Source organism: Xiphias gladius, chromosome 6, assembly GCF_016859285.1.
Source record: "Xiphias gladius isolate SHS-SW01 ecotype Sanya breed wild chromosome 6, ASM1685928v1, whole genome shotgun sequence".
NCBI classification, from domain to species: domain Eukaryota; kingdom Metazoa; phylum Chordata; class Actinopteri; order Istiophoriformes; family Xiphiidae; genus Xiphias; species Xiphias gladius.
Window position 1 is genome coordinate 7,264,908 of NC_053405.1, and position 16,987 is coordinate 7,281,894.

Below are 16,987 nucleotides of genomic sequence, written 5' to 3' on the forward strand. Positions count from 1 at the left end.
CCTCCCACTATAAATAATGACTACAGTACACCAAATCTGCAGTTGAGGGTCGGCCCAACAACTGCACTATTTAATTTCTTTTAGATTAACATTTGCTAAAAAACTACAGTAACTCAGCAACTTGAGGATTTTTTTTAACCTTTCCTAAAAATGGGTTTGTGACCCTTCAGTAGGAACAAATGGGCTGAGAGACGGACTAACGCGTTGTTGGTTTTTGTCTGATTTGTTGACACTAGGAAAAATATTGATGGCCAGCCTTATCCTTCAAGTAAAAGGCAACAGTATGTGGATAAGCCTGGTCTATGTCTCTTTTCAGCCCCTTGTTAATGTCAATGATTTTGTGTTTTAAATGGATTCACCATATTTTCCTTTCCAACTACTTTCTGACTAATATCCCCGAGCTGTGGCCTGACCTTGTTAACTACAACTGAGCTCAACAGTCTCCACTCCCAAATGACACATATCCAAAGAGAAATATTCAGAAATATTTCCCAAACATCAGTGAAACAACAGCTTTGTTTCAGGGAGGATCCTGGCATGCAGCCTATAAACACAGCCACAGTGTGGGTCACAAAACCAGACCGATCCTATCTATCTTGTTTACCGGTATTGTAATGTGAAGAAGTTTTATGCCGCAGACTTATGTGTAACGCTTTAGATGTGCTCTGAGAGACCATGACAAAAGAGTAAAGTTCAGAGGTGGGTCATGGCACCGACAGTTCAACACATTACGGTAACCTGAAAAGCTTCATTGTAGTGCTTCCATCTTCCCATCTGTATCTGATTTGAATTCCTCATTATGGATTCCTCTGTGTTTTCTGTTATCTTTGATAAGACGGGACTTAATGATGCGTCTCTGGCAAATGACACAAGGAAAAATCACTTGAGCGTCCATTATTGTTTTTTCCGTTTTTTATCAGATTGATTCCCTCTATAGCTGTTGTTTTTTCCTTTCATTATCAAATTAAGGATCACTTTGTTACCAGGTTTGTTTAGCACTCAACAAGTGCGAACAGATGTTGCCGCTCTTTTCTTTATGGTACTTGCAGAGGTAGGAAGTAATTGGTGCTGTTGATGGAATCAGTTTACTTGGGAACTAATCTCGAGGTTAAAACACTTCTTTTTTGTTATGGCCAAGAGGTGTTGACTCTTAATTTGTGCCAATAACATAGACACTAACATAGATAGCAGTCTGTTGTCTTTTCAGGTCACAACATGGCAGTATATCAGCCCCTTAGTGCAGATGAAAAGCAAATCTGTCTGTCCCTTGATTCCCTAAAGAATTTATCCTGATAAGGAGAAAAGTATGACTCCAATTTCTAATTTTATACTGAAACTTCCTGTTCATGGATAAGAAAAAAATTCAGATTACATAATTCCCAGTTGTCCTTCTGTATCTTCTAAACAAGATGAAGTACAATGATGGGGGAATTTAAGCTTTTTGCATGAAGAGCTGCCAGGTGCTATTTTTCTGTTTTTTAGTAACAATGACTATTTCAGTGAATCATAGCACTTTAATGGAGCCAATGTTGCTGACCTGAAAAGTGTTAACATATACCTGAATGGAAAATGTCACAATAGAGTATAACGATGGAAAATGTACACAGTACTTCATAGGGTTTTATGAACATTAGGGCTATAAAAAAAAAATTTGAACATATTATATGATTAAGAAAACACATGGACGTGAGTCGAAGAAGGTGTTTTCTTTTACTTTCAAACCAGAATTTATACAGTCATGCAAATGAATTCACATACAGTAGATTCAGGAAAAAAAGCTTAAAGTCTCATATCCTTTCATATTCAAATTACAGCTCGGTATTACTTCAGGGTTCATAAATCTCAGTAGGAACCGACGTTGGCTTTAGAAGTTCTCAAAGGGCTTACAGTGTGTCACCAACCCTGAGTCTCTAAATCAAAAGGCACAATCAATCAGCTTGAAAGTGGGGAAATTCTTCCAATCCAGTGGATCAAAATCAAAATAAAGTCAGCGTTGAAATAAAGTTGTTTCGACAGGGTATGCTGTAATTCTTCAAATATGTACTGCTGGCTTTAATTCTTGCAACAAGGAGACTTTCAACTGACATTTTCATGAAAGGGTCAGTCCAAAGTAAACTGTTAAGAGCTGAAGATAAACGAAACACTATAGGACCCTATGCAGTACCTTGGACATGACCCTGTCCTGCACCACATGGACCATATACAGTGTAAGTCAATATAGATGCAGTTGTTGAATGCTGCTCTATCAGCCCCTGACTGTGACGGATGGGGTCCTACATAAACACTACATTTTCTACCAGTTGACCAGGCTTTGGTCATTTGATGTGAGATTCCTGTGTTTGTGTTTTTGTCCCTACGTTTCTCACCGGTTTGAAGTGCAGAAAATGTGATGTCATCTAAAGCCACACACCAATCAGAGTTTAGTAACATTTCAGACAAAATGTGATGACAGTTGTGTGGTTTTGCTTGTGTTGCCATAACTCGAATCAAAACACTCCCAAACAGTCCTGATTCAGCAGAGTAGCTGAGTATTTGACTGTCAATACAGAATAACAAAGGATGTTTTGTTTTTTTTGTTTTTTTTACAGCCTTTAACTTTGATGTTGCTTATTTAGTTGTGATTATTATACAGTTATTGAGAAATACTTAAGATTTAAATCATTTAAACATTTGAAACTTTTCAGGGCCCTTGACATGTCAAGGACACCTAAATAAGTTAAACCTCTGTTTTTATAACACTGCTGATGACAACATTTGGTATGCAACATCCAGAAAAAGCCTCTCCAATCAGACTCCTACAGGTTGCTCTGTAATCTGCCCAGCTCACTGACGTCATCTTCCAGACACTCCTGCTGTTTCCACCCCTGAGCTGACCACTAGTTTATTTTGAAGGCCACTTGAGACCCCATCTAATGATACTGCGCAAACCACTACAGTGGTTTTATATTTTTTTTTAATTAAAAAAATAAATAATAATAACACTTACACTGAATTTCCCTGTAGTGTGTTGTTGTGGTTCTAAAGGATTGTTAAGCATTGTCACTGACAAAGGAAGCTTTACACTTTTATCACACCTATGTAATCCAATGCAATATGATACAATAGCTCTGTAATACCAGAAATCCTGCCTTTTCATCAAGATTATTTTTATCAGGATTAAACTGCATAGAAATTTGTTTCTGAAGTTTTGTTCACCACCGCCTATATATAATGGGTTCTGACATTGTTGCTCTACATAAGGTTTTCCTCTTTTTATAAACTCCCAAGTTTGACCCAAGAGAGAGGTGCCATTAATAGAAAAAAATATTTTTTTATTACCTGCGCCTGTCCTGTCTTCATGAAACTTATGTATTCAGTTTTTGCTCACCCAACCGAATTGTGTTTTTGCAGGACTACGCCGTGTCTACTGTGCCCGTGCTGGAAGGGCTGCACCTGAAAAGCTTCTGCAGCATGGGGGGACCAGGCCTCATTGTCATCGGCTCCAGTGAACCAGCACAGAAAGCCCTCAAAGTATGGAGCTTTTGCATGTGTGTGTTGTATGTACAGTAGCAGAATCGTCCCATTGCTGTGCTCTCCCTAGCTGTTGTCATGGAGACCACTGAATCAATGTAGTGGCATTGTTTTAATATCTATGACGCACATTGACTCCGCAGATTCATTTTTATGCCTCCGCACCAGTGAGCCATGGCCGGAGGCATCGTCCATCCATACGTCTGTTCGTCCGTCTGTCCATCCATTTGTCCGTTCATCTCAATCTCGTGGACAAGATATCTCAGGAACGGCTTGAGGGGAAATTTCTTCGAATTTGGCACAAACGTTCACATTAGACTTTGAGGGTTAAGGGACAAGGTCATTGTGACCTCACGTCCGTCCCATTCTTGTGAACGTGATATATCAAGAACGCCTGGAGGAATTTCATTACATTAAGCTCAAATGTCCGCTTTGGCTAAAGGATGAACTGATTAGAATTTGGTGGTCAAAGTTCAAGGTCACCGTGATCTCACGAAACATCTTTTTGGCCATAACTCAAGAATTCATACTCTAATTATGACAACATTTCACACAAATGTCTAATAGGATAAAATGATGGAAGTGTTGACATTTTATACCCAAAAGTCCAAAGGTCAGCTACACTGTGACATCATAATATTCTGCAAATACACTTAATACTTTAATTAAATTCCTTCAAAGTCTTCACTACATATATTATAGGAGTGTGGACAGACATGGATGTAGAGGGTGGCGAGGCGGAAATTCTATTTTTTTTCTTTGGTTCAATCCAGTTGGTATGAAACTCATTTTTTTTGCCTCTTGTTCTACAAGGTATTCAGCAAGAATAACACTACAAGACAGGACATCACACGTGTTGATTCAGAACAGACTCCTTTACCTACAGCTTGATGGCTGCTTCCCACTGTAAGCACAACGAGACCACCTGTCACCTTAATCCTTCCTCATTAATTCATATTCTCAAATAATCTGTGGGGATTGCCCCTGGCGCTCACACTGCAGCTTCAATTACAAAGGTATCGTCCTTCCATCAAACAGCTTTCGCTCATTATTGTATAGAGGCTTTTGAATCGATCAAGCTGCAGTGCAACAGTGGAACCCCAAGGGATGCTCAAGGACAACATGAGGAAGAGACAGTTTACGCCCCAACAGACACAGATTGTCATTTTCACAAAGAGAGTGATCTCAGCACCATCCCTCTGCTGGAATTATCCCTAAAATTCCCAACCATCAATATGTGACTGTATGTGAACTTTTTTAGTGACACACACACAGTACATCTAATTACACAAGTATGAATACTTAGATACACATGCACAAACACACCCGGCCTTAACAGATCCTCTCTGGCAGGGCTCCCCGCTCGCGTCCTAGTGTGATACCTCCCCCTACTGGCTCAGTGTTACTTTAAGTCAAGTAAAAGTCACTTGGTGTATCTCAGGGGCAATTAAAAGAAGACCATCAGACAGCACGCCCTAGTGGGGCAAAGCACTTGAGAGGAGCACAACATCAGACTTGTTTGTTTCTGACTATGTTTCCATTGCTGAATTGCACACAAAAACTCAAGAAGTTGCACATTAACACACATGCTAATTTATTTTATATTTCAACATCGACTCATTAAGATTACTGCCTGTTTGATCACCCAGTAATTAGCTACAGGAGCGAGGATTGGCTGTTAACGAGACTTAATGACAGACTGCTTGCTTCCTAATTAGGGTTTACGTCACCCTGTCTCGCAGCAATTTGCTCCTGTTTTAAAGGACTTTTAACAACCCTGGATTTATAATTAGGTAATGTTTTCACTGTGGAGGGAGTGAGAGCTTATGAACGTTTTTTAATGAATTGCCTGTTTTGGATGTGGATGTAGCGTTTATGGCGATGAGATTCCATGTCTGTGTACCCGTGGACAAAGACACTTTGTGAAAATTAATTTCGGAGCCTAACGAATTCAGTTTCTCTTTATGGAACTGAATTTTGCTACTATAAGAGATTCACTGAGAAGAGAGGAGGGCCTGACCTATTTCTAGTATTGGTTTAGATAACTTGTGATTCATGAAAAGGTGTAGAAGGTCTGTAGAATCTCACTGACATCTGCTTAATAGGGCTGTTTATTTTTACTCTGTTTTTAAAGGTTGGCTGTGTCTTTATCTGGGTTTCTTCAACACTAAGGTTCAGTCCTCAGAATATTTATACTTGTACACCAGGTGTAGTGTCCTGTCTGTGTTTAGCTCTCCCTGGGATGAGAATACACACTGACCTGATGGATTTCGTCATCCATCTTCCGCTGTCACTGCCAAGCTTCTCTCATGAAGTCATCATCCCGAAATATCGTCTCCATCAGGGGATGCAGCACCCACTCCCTGCTCTCTCACACACTATATCCTCGGTGGCAGGCTTTAGCTCACCAGTCACTCCTCTTACCCAGCCCCGTTTGATTCATGAGGTCGTTAGTCTCCACTGGTCAGGATATGATCTTCAACTCAAGGATGTGTACAATCTTGAGTTTTATATATAATAAGGTGACAACATGGTGAAGTCCTGATCAGAGGCATACCCATGTACACAAGTAAAGTTACCAAAATATGAGCATACTTTCCATGTATGATGATCACAAATTACAGATTTAGTTCTCTGAATTATAGCCTTGTTATAGTACCTGAGGTAATAATCGAAAAAAACTAAAAATGTGTCCGAAATCCACACTAAATTGTAATACTTAACGTTTTAAGTATGACACGAAATGATGTGATTTACGTCCGGTGTCAAAATGCGACTTTGGAATATCACTGCAAGTTAAACTTCACAAACAGAAAGCAAATGGTTTTCCTATAGATGTAATACTTCTTTTTGTTTTTGTTTTCCAAGGTTCTTGGAGCTAATATGCTTACAATGACAATGCTAACATACTAATGTTTAGCAGGTTGATTATGTTCGCCATCTTTGTTCAGCCTGCTAGCATGTTAGCGAGCATGCAAGCATTAACATCTGATAATTAACAGGGCAGCTCAAGGTGTTAGCACCCATCCACACCTTGACCCATGTGATCCTAACGACTCACGTGATGAACCGAAGGGTTAACGACTCGTGTGACCTCAACCACTCACTTTTGTTGCTGATCTCACCAGAGGATATTTACCTGGAACTCCCAACTGGTCAGTTAGAACTGAAGAAACCTTTCAGAAGAGAGACGAAACGTCCTCAAGATCTTCAAGCAAGTCCAGTTGCCTTCACATAGCACTTACAGTATATCATAGGTTACAGTATAGGGTCTCTGATTGTAGCCTTGTTTATGCCTAAAATAATAAGATTAAACATGAGAAATAGGAATTCTGTTTCGGGGAAGTATTCTGAATTCTGTTCTTTTTTTAGTATTATCAGGGACGTTCTGTGTCCTCCCCTCCCTTTCCTTCCCTCCACATCAACTTCCATCGGTTACCTTGGAGTGCAACAATAAACACTCCATATAGACCGATAATATTTCCAGAGTAAATGTGTGTCCAGGAACTATAACAAACATTTATTGTATATCAACAGGAAGCAATTTCAGTCTCATTTCCACACTAGATTTGGAGGCTGCCTCAAGCGGGATTTGAAATACATGCTGCTGTTGTTCATCAGTGAAAAGAATTATTGAAATACTTTTAAAGGCCCCCTTGGAAGGATTTATGCAGTCAGTATTATAAATATTCATAGCAGGAGCCAAAATCTAGATTATGCTGATGGCCACAGTAGACAGCATAAGGTCCAGTAAATGGTCAGTGTTTTTGTTAACTGGTGATTCTTCATTGCCCAGGGGAGATTTTATTGCCTTCCAGTAAATATTTTGTTTTAGCAGCTCTGACTAAGCACATTGTGCTGGCCAGTTACCACTCTGTGTATTAAATGGACCTCAGCCACTGTCTAGAAGAAAGTTGCTGCTAATTTACTGTAGGTTTATGCTTGGTCAAGGACCAGGATGATTATCTGGAGGCCTGAGTTCTCCATTGTTTCTTTTGTTCTTAAATACTTGAAAGAAGATGCACAAATCTGAGGCGAATTAATGATAGCAGGCAGACAAACTGATGTTAGCAAAAGCTGATGAAAGTTTAATCTAAGAATTTCTTAATAACATGCAGTGACTGACATAACTTTGCCTTAAGTTCTATTTATTTTTTTATTGCTCTGAATGAATTAATACATGTTCAGTTTTTAAAAAAAAAACAGAAATTATTAATCTGGCCTCATATTGACCGGTTGAACACACTAACAAGGAACAGAGAACCAACTGTTCCATGAGTCAGGTGAATTTTATGAAGGATTTAATTGCATTTCATGGATCAAAACTTTACACGAAGCACTTTGAAATCTTGCTGTAGGACATTTTCCTTACACCATGAATAGTTTTTCCTCTCTGTTTTTACTAAGAAAATGAGATGTTTTAGAGACAGAAAGTAAAGCAGGAACAACTGTGATCTTTGGTGGAGTCAACGTTTATTCTCCCCTCTACCACTCTTAATCCCCCTGTGTGTGAGAGACAGTGTTGGCGGTCACGCACATGGACAGTGTTTTCATTTAGGGCTGCTGCAATCACGTAACACACCCACAAGTGACCTGGGAATGTGTCTGGTCTGGTTACACACACTCAGGCCTACACACACACACACACACACACACACACACACACACACACACACACACACACACACACACACTGCTTGTAAACCATCCTGCAGCCCTGCACTCAGAAATGGCAATGTCAGCTCCTATATAGTTGATTTGATTGATTTCTTCATTGTCAGTCATTTGCAAGCCCTGTAAATTTGCCATCCATAAATCAAAAATGATTCACTGCTATTAGATGTATAAAAATATCAGTTGCTCTCAAAGTCTCCCGGTATAATTTATTTTTAATGCCTCCGCGCCAGCAGCAGCCGTGGTCGGACGCATTATATTTTAGGTTGTCCGTCCGTCCCATTCTCGTGACACATCTGGAACACCTTGAGGGAATTTCTTCGCATTTGGCACAGACGTTCACTTGGACGCAAAGATGAACTGATTAGAATTTGTTGGTCAAAGGTCCAAGGTCAAGGTCACTGTGACTTCACTAAACACGTTTTTGGCCGCAACTCCAGAATTCATACGCCGATCCAGACATGGATGTAAACGGCAACCTGGTTGGCGGAGGCATACATCCACAAGGAGGTCATTCTGGTTCAGTCTTTGTTGTTGCAAAAGATCCGTTACTGTGTTGCTTTTGCACTGCACGTCCCAGAGATCACTGCTCCTTTTAACAGTGTGTCCAGTCCTGTGATAGATTTTTCCTTGGGTTTTTTATTTAATGATGGGATTTACTGCTCATACTAACTGCACAATTGTTTTCGTATTTGTTCCAACCAGGCACTGTAGCTGCTGACAGAAACATAAAATGTGTCACTTCCTGTGTGCCGAACAGATTTTCCCAGGAAAGCCCTAACAAAGTACTTAGAACAGCACAGCACATTTGCTGTTGGGTTGGATCATTTGGTAATAGACTGCTATTTACATGAAAATAACACATTTTTTTCAAGGTACAAGGAGTGCGAGTATATCCAACTTATTATGCGAGAAATATCATGCAAAGTAATGCGTATTTGTATATAAGTCCCAGAGCAAAAGGCCTCTTCTGTCGCCGTAAATGCCCCTGGTGTTCCCCATTTCAGCAGACGTAGTCAGTGGGAAGGGAAATCAAAACATCTTCAGCCACAAAGCCCATTGTGCTCACAGACGACGAATTTTCCTCCAACATGTGCAGTTGCATGTCATCACATTTGCTCACTGCCCCTGCTCTAAATGTATACGTGCGTCAAGCTGACATCACACATTTTTGATGCAATGTGTAATGCTAGAGGCGACATTTGCTGAATTTTGTGAGTAAAATCTGATCTCATCCAAAAAACAGTAAGAATTTGCATTTCATTTTCCATAATTTCAACTTTTAATAATGACCTTTTTCGACTGCTAGTCATTAGCAAACAACCAACTCATCTTATCCATGATTAAAGTCAAAAGATGATCACAGAAAGAGGAGCAGTAGAAAAGCACTGAAAAAAAGACAGACAGAGGAGGTCCATATCTGGTGAAAATCTCACTCCTCAAAATATCTTTTCTGAATGTTGATGCTTTGGATTTTTTCAAGTTGCTCTCCACCTTCCCTCCCCTTCTCGTCTCTGAGGTATCCGTCTGCAGATGTTCGGCTCATAAACATTAAGAGGCACCTGCCTCTCCTCTGGTCATAACATCCTCGCCCCCCGACTTCCACTTGGCAACACGGGCGTCCTCTCGGCCTCTCGGCCTCTCGGCCTCTCTCCCCCCACCGCCCGTCCCACCTTCGACTCTTTCAGATTACATAAATAACATGACATCTGCTGAGAAAGAATGTCTGTCTGCTCCTGTGTTCTCCATTAAGGCCCCCCAGGCCCTGAGAGTGGTTTGGCCAGCAGAAAGACGTGGTGCTGTCTTTGGTATTGTGGCCTTGTGTCTGACTCAAAGTGTCTGATAGTCTGAAGAAATGTTTTCTGTCCGTCTCTCTGAAAGCCCTGTGGACTCTCACAGGCTGTGTTTCCTTACCTCACTGTCTATTTTCTGTCTGTCTCTTATCTTTTTGTGCAGATCATGCAGCAAATGAGTGACCATCGCTATGACAAACTGACAGTGCCTGATGACCTTGCTGCCAACTGCATCTACATGAACCTTCCTAATAAGGGACATGTGCTCCTGCACTGCACAGCTGAGGAGTTTCCAGAGAGTGCTAAGGTAATGCCCACCTCATTTCATATCCATGGACAGTAACTTTTTGTCTCACACACACACTCACACACACACAGTCACACATTTATTTACAATCCTGAGGTTGCACCTTTGGGAGGAAGACACACAGCCAGGACAACCAGACTGGCTTGGTGGCTTAGATTCAAAGAGCAGTGCCCTTTGTTGCTTTTCATCCTGTCCAGACCTCAGAGAAAAACAACTAGCTGGCGAGGAAAACCCTACATAAGCTACGTGGTTGTTTTACTCAGACCGCTGCAGGTTAACCATAGCCGGGGCTGTGTTTTTTGACAAATAAACCTGCAGTTCAATGTGAAGTGACCTTTTTGTGGACATGGCTGAGACGGCAGACCAGGAACCTGACACACTGGGGAAAGAAATCCTATGCGTTTTTTTCTCAGAACTTGAGTTAATCATCAAAGTTGATCATCAAAATAGCTCTTAAAGCTGCTATAATCCATATCTGTATATCAACAATGGGTCAAATGTCTACTTGTTTGTGAAAGGGGTAGCTCGCAGTGGCAAACCCACAGAGAATTATCACCCGACTATACAGTTTACCTTCTTTTAACTCATTGTTTTGGTTTTATAGCCTACAACTTTACTGTTTTCGTTCAGTCTTGCTGCTCTAATCAGTGTCATAAATATATATTAATAATAATATATAATAAGATAATAAATCCACTGTACCTGCCCAGCACCAAACAGCAGACAAACTAAGTTATCGACTACAGTAGCAGGTGAACGTAGTGGAGCATTGAGCAGCTAAAGAGCCAGATATTTCCCTCAGGACTTAGCAGAGACCACACCAGAGCTACAAGGAAAGTGAATATTGGACTTAAATTTATCAGGTGAACACAATTACAACTTCTAATGAATGCTTATGCTGAAGTCTTGTCTCGGCAGGAAGTGTAAATAAGCCACTGTTTGCTAACAAGTTTGCCATATCTACTTGAAAACACAGTAGTATGTCAGTGTAGTGATTACAGCTTCTTGTGATTCCCCCTAGTGGTCAAAAAAATCCATCAATACAGGTTTAAGTGTCTTAAATTTCTTTATATACAAAAAATTTAATCTTTAAAAACCTGATTACAAAATTACACTTGTCGCATCTTATTTCTTTTTCTATACTTTGAACTACTTGTTTGTTGTGTCCCCTTGGCCTAGTGGTTTAAGGTTTACAGTCAACTGAAAAATAAAGGCAAAATGCCAAAAATGTTTCTCAAGAAAAAAAAGATGCTTCCCTGACTGCCAATCCAGACGAAATTAAGATAGCTTGGTGCTGGATAGAGAAATGTCTTTCTGTACCTATGGTTGCCAAGTCGGTAATATTTCAGGAGGTAATAAGGGAAACCCCAAATGAAATCTGTAAAGATCAAACTGATATCAGACAAAGGTGGAAGAGTTGCCTGGGGATGCCCTCTTAAAAAAACTATGCTTATAGCATGTATTCTTTGTTAAATTGTGAAGTACTGTATGCTGGCTGAACTCATCTCCAACAGTGTCTCCCAGCATATACTGTCATGGCATGAACATGTTACTGTAAGCTGTCTTATATTCTTTTCAGACGTACAGTGACTTACTTGCAAACACCTAAAAGACACGCCTCTCACTCATGACACTTAAATATTACTTTCTACAGTAGCTTTACATGAATGACATGTTATGGTCTCACTTTGTCTGTTGGGTTTTGGAAAGGCTGAGCAGTAGCAGTGTTATTTAAGACGCTGTGGGGTCACTTCACATTACAACAAGTCACATGCTGGATCAAACCCAGCATCCTGCAATCTGCAGAGACAGTGCCCAGACCTCAAAATGTACTCTGTGGTTGAAACCCCAACGTCCGCCAGCTATTTTTAGAAGGAAGAATTCACAAAATTATGCGTCTTTGGAATAACATTTATTGCGAAGGCTCAGTTTTTTCCAGGAAGATTAACTGAAGGAATTTAACTTGAGCATTATAAAATCTATTTGTGTACCTCACGCTTCCTGCTTTATAGCACCTTTTAACGGACCATTTGGAACAATATTTGAGAAATGTATGTGTTTTCCATGATCTAGTTTCCTTTATAATGTTCAAACCCACCAGAAATTGGCCTGGAAACCAGTTTTGGTCCCAAACCTGTGTTTAAGAAATTGTAGCTTAAAGAAAGTGGAAAAATATCAAGAGTACAAGACATAATAAAAGCACTAAAATAGCAGGGATAGTTTTATAAGAGCTGACTATCATGCCTTCTTGTACAGTACGTCTCAATTGGTACATGTTTCCCAAGGGAACGTTTTGCTTGTTCCCTCCAATGAGATATGGTGATTTCTCAGCCCAATGACAGAGACACTCTGCAAGATTTGTGCTGCTCTTCTAACTGTAAACATTGTCTGCCCTATTCTCCGGTCTATTTTTAGTTGGCTCGTGAAATTACATAAGAGTACCACATCAACAGAGGCCTGGGGTCATGAGAGAGGATTGGTGGGGTCGGAGGGGGCGGAGAAGGGGCATCGTTAATGGTTAGCAGTGGCGACGGCTGTAGAGCACTCGATTTGGAGATAAAGAAAGTAAGCAGACAAAAGGCCCAGTGGAATATAGCAGCCTCTCCTGTGTAGGACCATGCCAACCCCCGACCCAACATATAAATCTCAACCGCAGTAATGAAAACTCAGCTGGAAATTACCAAAAAAGAGACACTTTGGAGGCGGAGATGCTATAAACAGCAGGGGCTTTACTGAGGTTGTTTTGGGGGAATTATACAAAAGCACAACCTCCCCTGAGTTGACCCGTCTGATCATGTGGTCTGAATAGAAGGTTTTTAGATGGTGATTTCACTTGGGTCAGCCTGTCGGTCCACCACTTTGGTCCAGACTGAAATGTCATGAAGTTTGTTTTTTGTTTTGTTTTTTCGGTGAAGTGTCTACACAACTGCTGGACAGAAAATCACTTGATACACCCATTCATGGTGCCCAGAGGATGAACTGTAATGACTCTGATAGTCCTCTGACTTTCCATCCAGTGCCACCATGACACTGACATTTGCGATCTGAGTGAGATGTCTCCACAACTATCGGACTGATTGCCATGATATTTGCTACACACATTTGTGTTCCTCCCAAGGTGAACTATAATAACTTTGGCCAACCCCTAATTCAATTGGTGGAATTGTCAGACCAAAATTTCAGTTTGTTGTGACCAAATACCTGCAAAACTAATGGCAATCCTATCAGCTTTAGTTGTATTTTCTGTTAATTAGCAATTGTTAGCATGCAAACAGGTTGAACTAAGACTCTTAGTGTTGTTTTCAACATTTACAGTGGATGGGGACCAAAGAATGTAATTAAAAAACTATTCAGAGACAAGCACTTACCCATGCAGTTGTCTTCAATATGATGATTTCAAAAAAGCAATTATGTAAAAATTGTGTAGCAATATGCATTAACACCATATTTTTAAGTGGTACAATGGTGTTACATGAGAGGATGATCGTGCAGTGCCATTGTTCAAGCCATTTAAAGAGGGCCTTGACCTGTACTCCTGCCCACATTACACGTAATGTCTTGGGTAGAAAAGAATTAAGAGTTATAAGGCACATGGTTGTAGTGGCTTTCAACATGGCATCTGGATCACCAGAGGCTTCATCAGCCATATTGCATCATGAGATAAGAATTTGTTTAGTTGGTCCCTCTGGCTGCGCCCCAAGGCCTCGCTCAGTATCATAGCAGGGTTGAAATGAGAGTTTAAAGAGAAAAATATCCTGGTTTGGAAGTCTGGTAGGAAAACACCGGTTTTCTTCTGGAAAATGTCCACCGGATGACACATCACTTTACGAGGGTCTTTAGAGAATGTCGTAATAGTTCTCACTCCCATCGTTTTTTATATTTTGCCGCGAGAACAGGAAACGTTGCCGAATGCTTGTTCTCCCACTTCACAATTTGTGTCTCTGCAGGGTTTTTATATCACAGAACATTAAAAATTGAAAAAATAATTAAACATAGTGTTGCACAAGTTCCGACTTTCAGTTTACCTACTGCCTGCTGAGCTGTATTTCAGCCTTTTCTAAACAGATGTTGGTAGTGCTGGCTGGTCAGTACCTTTAACACTGGCTCATAGATCTGGTACCCGAGGGCAGAGTCAGGAGGCGGAACAGGAACAGCTGTTGCCACAACAACATCTATTTTGTACTTGATGATTTATTTAATGTAAAAAGACAGACTCCTGATTCCCAAATATGGCAATAAAACATCCAATGTTCCAATGTTATCTGGCTGAACACTGGTAATCTATTGAATTTCAGCTGACATAATTTTATAATAACCAACAATAAATTCTAAACATAACAACCTAAAAAGGCAGGATGACAGCCTTGTCTATGCATCCTGCAGGTGTTCGAGAAGTTGAAGGACCACATGCTGATCCCCTTGTCCAACAAGGAGAAGGTCAAAGTGGATGGAGCACTCACATGCTGCTCTGTACTCATCAACAAGAAGGCCAACATCTGAGCCTGCTCATCAGGGGGTCTCCCAGTACATGGTAACCAAGCAGAGCCTGTATCCAATCACCAAGGATCCTGAGGTTTAACAAAACTATCTTGGTACTTAGAGGAGGGATAGGCAAGTTTGTTGCCCCCCCAACACTCAAATTATTTTAAAATGTCGTAACGATTGTGTGAATAGTTCAGTTTACCCAAAACACAGTTAGTTAAAGGTTATCTTTGTTTCTATAAGAATTAGGATATTGCATTAAAATTAGCCATTTTTTGCTCTTGATTTGGATACATTCTAACATTTTCCCCAGTCCCTATTGCTTGTGTGTAGACCAACCCTTGCACTGCTACAAGAAACCAGATAGATCTGTTAGATATAGTTTTTTTTTTTTGCCACTGTAAAGTAGTCTCACCAACGTTGCAATGCAGATTTATAAATTACATAACTAACAGGCATCTACAATGATAAATCTTTACAGGTGGTTTATACTGTTTAAATCACAAATAAAATGGTGAATGTAATTTTTGCATGTTTTTGGTTATATAATGCAAATGGGACTCAGTCTATTATCCTTTTTTCAAGAACTGTATTTTGGAGCAAGGTGGAAAATGGAGGAAACTAATCCTGCTACTGCTATAAAACGAAAACCTCAATGTCACTGTTGCTATTTAGCAGTTTTTTCAACTTGTGTATTAAATTCCTGCTCTTTATTTTCAGTTGGTGCTGAGCAAACATTTCATGACCACTTTATTTCAAAGCCACTTACAAATCATTGTGTATTTTATTCTAAAAAATGAACAGCCATCTTTCAGGACTGCTCGTTCTGAAAATACAGTTCTTGTAAATTCTACTGGAGATATGAGCTTTTGGTATGATCAAAGTGTTATGATTTTGTGTGATTTGTTGTGATTTTGTGATTGATATTGAAAGTACTGCCATCGAGACCTGAGGTGCCCTTACTTTTCATGACCGTTGCTTAATTATCATTGCCACTGATCGTAGAGTACTGGAGACGGTTTTTCCCTGATCCTTAACAATTGCCACCAGCTGGAGAAGCTGACAGTAGCCTGTTAATTTATTCTACGAGATCGATCTGGGGCCATTTTGTTGCAGCAATTTTGCATCCCTCCTGGTAAGCATTTCTTATTTGTGGGGATGCAAACTTGCTAATTTGTGATTTGATAAAAGCTGTATGTGAGTATGTATAATGATTTTTTTTTCATTATTAGAAGATAAGCTAAGCTTTCGTTTATTCCAACATAACACCTCTGCTCCTTTAAATGTACCATGCCTGTATGGAAAAATCAATGACTTTACTCCTGCTGAATGATTCTGAAGGAACTGTAGTTTCCTCATTGGTTCTGCCTGTGTTGTTGATTACACTGGTTCTGTTTTTTTCCTGGCAGTTTTTACTCCGAATCTGACTTAAAGTATGCTGTGAAACCGATGTTGGTTCCACTAAATCCAATAGCGCCAAATGTGACTGTAATGAAGGGGGGGTTTGCGCTCAGCATGCAGAACAAGCTAACCCTCCGTTTGGTGTGTCTCCATGTGTGTTGACGATGGTAGCTGCCACCAGGAGTTTAAAGGATGTTGTTGTGCTCTGGTTTAGTGGCCCTATCTCTGCTTATGCTGAATTGATGTTTTAGGCCTGCAGATATAACAACGTAGTACATGTATACTGTAAATACACTATATACTGTATGTTAAGGCCCATCACATCTGAAACAGTGTTGTTTCTCATTGTGATTGAAAGTGAAAGTTGAGGAAATGACATCAGGAGGTGATTCAACCTCCCTCCATAGACATTTGTGTATGGGCAAGTGGGCAGTGATGAAACATGGAAAGAATTCCTGCTGGGAGGAGAGGCTTGTACACCAGTAAACACTGGCTCTCTTAAAACCTTCTCTGTCTTTCTGACTCTCAACGCAGGCTTTCTCCCACACTCTGCTATTGCCTCATGGACGGCTCTGGGCTAATTTATGACCATGATATCATACAGCCTGTTGAACGCTGTAGATGTAATGGCCTGCTGTTAAAGTGTGACACCAGTAGTATATTTTAAAGAAGGCGGATGACTGGATGCAGAGCATCCTGTTCTGATTATCGTGCATGTTACTCCAGAAGGCTGAGCCAGGCAGGACCAGTCATACATTGTCTGATCATTACATGGAAGCCATCGGGTTTTAGGCAAGTAAAGTAATTTCATCTAGAATTG

At 40.3% G+C, this 16,987-nt stretch overlaps 1 protein-coding gene across 7 annotated transcripts in view; it reads left to right on the forward strand.

Moving 5' to 3' along the window:
- The window catches only part of ddah1 (dimethylarginine dimethylaminohydrolase 1), an 81,216-nt gene extending 65,926 nt beyond the window's left edge, over positions 1-15,290 (forward strand). For all 7 annotated transcript variants that reach the window (XM_040129585.1, XM_040129586.1, XM_040129588.1 and 4 more), the window contains 3 exons: positions 3,391-3,510; positions 10,141-10,284; positions 14,668-15,290. In XM_040129585.1, coding sequence (XP_039985519.1) covers positions 3,391-3,510; positions 10,141-10,284; positions 14,668-14,784 — 381 coding nt within the window. In that variant the 3' untranslated portion in view covers positions 14,785-15,290. The remainder of the gene's footprint in view (positions 1-3,390; positions 3,511-10,140; positions 10,285-14,667) is intronic.
- The last annotated feature ends 1,697 nt before the right edge of the window (positions 15,291-16,987 follow it).